The sequence below is a fragment of the Thermobia domestica genome, chromosome 5 (assembly GCF_964235325.1).
Source record: "Thermobia domestica chromosome 5, izTheDome1.hap1.1, whole genome shotgun sequence".
Lineage (NCBI taxonomy): Eukaryota > Metazoa > Arthropoda > Insecta > Zygentoma > Lepismatidae > Thermobia > Thermobia domestica.
The window spans coordinates 30,564,512-30,569,140 of NC_137458.1; the positions used below are offsets into that span (position 1 = coordinate 30,564,512).

Consider the following 4,629-nt stretch of genomic DNA (forward strand, 5'->3'; position numbering starts at 1 on the left):
TTTCAAACATACTTAGTATTCTACGGTTATAGTCTTTCTAGCTAAGACAGAAAAACATTTACGTCCCATGCACGCAGAATAAGGCATTCGCAGTAAAGATAGTTAACTAAAAGATAACTGAAACTTACTTTTGCCTCAGCTGTATTATGTACTTGGTACCAATATTATCCTCAAAAGTGAATGGCCACACACACTTTCAGGTTTATTTCTTCAAATATATAAATCGCATTAACATTCCTAATCAACACTAACTTCAAGAAATATTGTATCATCCACTACATATGTACCTTTTAGCATGTTCTTATACAAAATAAAATCAGGATAACCAATTTCTTCGTTAACAGTCCCTTTTTTGGGTCTACGAAAACTATCGCAATCCCAACCTTCAAATTTTCTGACAAAATCTTTGCACTTCCTAGAATGGTCTATTAATTTGATGGTCACACGTTGCCTAAAGGGCCATTCCAAGATTGAATCATATTCCCCTGAGCAAATACAAATAAGAACGGACAGATAATCATTATAACCACCGCTACCGTTTAGATACACTCGAGCCTGGAGAAGGTATCCGTATTTTGAAGAATAGAATTTTGGACTACTTATAGCAGAACGAGAGCTCGATTTCTTCTTGTTTAAATCAGAAATCTTCCACAGTAGTTTACCGCAGGGCACATGTTCAACTTGGTTTACAGCTGTTTCTAAATAATCAATCTTCTCCTGTAATAAGTTCATAGTCTTTTTATGACTTTCCAGTGTATCATGTAAATCCTCGACAACTTTTCTCATGAGGTCCACATGAAGACAAACCTCTTGTTGGGCATGGTCACGAAGTTCCACGGGATATCCCATATACTGGCACTGCATCCTTCCGTATTTACACTGTGTGAATTGTTTAAAGCACTGTTCATCCAAATGTTTCTGTAAGTTCTTGCGTGCAACGTTTAATTTACAGTCCTTTGGGCAAGGTATTGGTAAATTCTGGCAAGTTGCATTGTGGTCATCCAAAGTTCTAGCTTCAAATTCATTGCTACAGAACTCACATTGTATTATTCTTTTAGGGCATTCACTTTGCAAATGGTGTTCCTTATTCTTTCTTGCAACTGGGTTTTCACATCCATTTTCACATTGTATGGGATATAAATCACAAATATCTAAATGGTCTTTCAGAACATCAAATATAACATCATTACTACAGTAATCACATTTCACAACGCGCTTTTTACAATTCTCCGTAGCATGGCTACCCATATATAGTCTCGTTATTTTAACACCACACTTTTCACAAGTTTCTAGCTTTAAGTCACAGATTTCTAAATGATCATTTAACTCTTGTCGCGGTATAGTTTCACCACAATAGTAACATTCTGAAGTAATTTTGGTGCAATATTTATTTTTGTGCTCGGGCAGTACATATCGTTCCACTTTGGTGCAACAGATTTCACATTCCACTAATACAAATTTGCATTTTTCGCTGTGTCGCACAAATTCACCAAGAGTCATGATTTCAAGACAAAGGTTACACATCCGTTGGTCTCGATTACACTCGTTTTCCATGTGGTTGTCTAAATTGTAGCACAACACAAATTTACCACACTGGTTTGGACAATGAAGTTTTTCATTTTTGCAAAATCTTTTACCGGTACTACTTCTTCTGTCTCCCACATATCCTTTACAAAATTCACAAAACTTCGACGTTACGGTTGGCATTTTCGCATCAAAGTCTCACAAACTGGAAACCAAATTACATCTGAAAGCTAAACCTAATTCCCAAATGAACTCAATATCACACTGACACTTCAACAGCTGAACAAATATCGTACCGTGAGCCAACTTACGCAACTTCGTATTTCACAATGCCAGTGTTGCCAGACCAATCAGTTGGAAAAGCAGAAGATTTGAACATAAAAAACAGGAGAAAGCAGTAGACACATAAAGTGGCGGCATTTGAGTGCAAATCCAGGGGGACCAAAAAAATTGCCATTATTAAGGGGACAGTGGTCAAAACAAGAGGTCCAGAATTCATTATTACTTTAATTGCAAAATAAAACAATACATACAAAACATAAGTTTGAATTTTAATTACCGGTACTTCAAAATAAGAGCTGACAATCGTGGAGAAGTGATCTAAGCTATTCTTCCAACCAGGGGTAAAAGTGGTTCTGAAATAGTAGGGTGACGCATGATAGGCCGTAAGCCGTCCTCCCTGCTTGCCTATGTTTATTTACTGTAATTTTCTAGGAAATGGGGGACGCCATAGATATTTTGGAAGTGGGGTAACAACGTCCCCCCAGCATACCCCTCACTTTTACCCTGCTTCCAACCCAAGTTCCAATCTAAACAACACTTACTCTTAAATCCTACAGTAAGTCATAAAGATAGCCAATCATCATGCATATAGATGACATACAGTTGTATTCTTTTATTCATACATCAAAACTCTATGACTATTTGCGCTACAGAGCTTTGCGTATGGATACAGAAAAAATTCCTCTTTTTATGTAAGAAAAAATGAAAATTCAATATTAATAATAACATATTTCTTTAACTTCTCGAAGTAAGGAAAAAGCAGGAGATTGTTCACTTCTCATTTTCTTTCACAGTAGATCAGTAGAACGTAGAAAAAGCAGGAGATCTCCTGCAAAATCAGTAGCTCTGGCAACTCTGCACAATGCCCTCCTTACAATGTTACCAGTTCAATGTAATATTTTTTCATAGAATAGAGTGCCTGAGGCCTTATTCCGTAACGGTTCCAATGCGAATCGCAACATAACGAAAGATGGCAATAAGAATTATAAGCGCTATGCCAACTTTCCAGATTCTGGGTTTCCGTTCTCAACAATTATTTAAGACACCAGAAATTAACCTGGAAACTCATTTCGTGGCAGTTAGCGTCAAAACATGAGTAATGCTGGTTCTAGACGATCAAACAAAGCTTCAACAATACCATTCAATACCTCAAATTTACACTTTCAAAGGAGTATTGTTCAAGACACTTGAACAAGAGTCTCGAATGAACTTGAAACAACTATTTGACACGAACATTGAAATATTGAATCATGTTTTGTATATTTGTTGGTAGGTGGAGGTCCAAAATAAGTGACTAAAACTGTTAAAACAAATGAAAGAGAAACTGCGTAACAATTTAGTTCAGACCTGCGCATGAATAGCTATAATATTAACATATATTTCCTTACTTTATGCAGGCCACGCAACTTAGTCAATTGTGTACACAGGAATTGACTGAATTTCCTGCTGATCGAAGGTGACGAATCGACTGGGAACCAGTGGCGTATATTGGTTTGAAGGCGGCTATTAGTAACCTTGTATATTATTATTATTATTATTATTATTATTATTATATAAAATATGCAAAAGAGTTAACAAAAAGTGGTTAGTGTGTTTTGATTGAACTTTTGCTTTGAGACCATTAATGTTTTTTTCACCGTAAATGAAATCGCATCATACATTTGCGCAGGTAACTTCTCGTGGATTGCATTCGTAAAATGTTAATGTTTATCAATGTCACTTCCCTCAGGAGTCGCCTCTGTTACTGACGTTTGTTGTCATTCCCTACCAGTCTTCGCAAAAATTCTAGGTATAGCAACGTAACGCAAAAATGCAGACAGTCATTATCAGTGGCGAAGCGTAATCCCACAAGTAGGGTAGACCCGATAAACAATAACACAAATAACATTTAATGTATAATAAAATGTTTAAAATTATAGACAGAATTCTATTTTCCTTATGAGTTAAACAAAAAAGAAAATGTACTAAATCCATTTATTTTAAAGAACTTTCTTAACTGTATTCCTAACGCTGGTTTAGAGTTAAATTTATGTGCATGCATACATAGTAGTTTTGTTGTTGTTGTTGTTGTTTAATTTAACGAGATAGAATAAATATTTATATAAGCAAAAATAGACGGAAAGTATATTATTATTATTATTATTATTATTATTATTATTATTATTATTATTATTATTATTATTAAACAAATATTTACATGTAGGAAAATATGCAATGTGTATTAATGGAATATTCCCATTTAGCTCCACTACAAATATTTTGAAGTGCAGTTCATATTTTCTTCTGTCTGGGATTTGCAGCGAGGATGCAAGGAATTTCCTTCTCACTTGCTCTTTTCATTTCCTATATTTGAAAATGGAGGGAGAGAAAAAAATAAATACATTTTTAAAGTACCTTCTTACTGTTGCCTGTCAAATTTCTTGGATAGGCGTTTATTACTTGCATCTGTTACTTTAAAGTAAGTACAATACTGCATTTAATTAATGCATCACGTGATAATGACTTCACAAGATATGTTATTGCTCAGATATCCACAATTTCATATTTTGTGTTTTGAATTTGCCGGCTAGGTGAACATATTCAAGCAGTTACCCACTTATTCAATAGATGGAGTTACCTATGATCTTAGTTTATCACTTTGCTGATAGATGGCGTTGCTTGTAGAAGTATTTGTTCCTATATAAGGACTGATTTTCACTTGATTTCTTTGAGTACGTGTTATCCGAGCGTGCACACTCATGGTCTAGCCAGCTGTGAGTAGTTATCGGTGTGGTCGACGTCGCAGGTTCGAATCGCCTCCAAGCCAGAAGAAGGATTTTCACT

At 35.3% G+C, this 4,629-nt stretch overlaps 1 protein-coding gene across 1 annotated transcript; it reads right to left on the reverse strand.

Annotated features, from left to right (window-relative positions):
• Nucleotides 1-237: 237 nt before the first annotated feature.
• Nucleotides 238-1,707, reverse strand: LOC145685026 (TNF receptor-associated factor 4-like). The gene has a single exon (XM_081757368.1). The coding sequence runs from the start codon at nucleotides 1,705-1,707 to the stop codon at nucleotides 238-240; it is 1,470 nt and encodes a 489-aa protein (XP_081613494.1).
• Nucleotides 1,708-4,629: the final 2,922 nt, after the last annotated feature.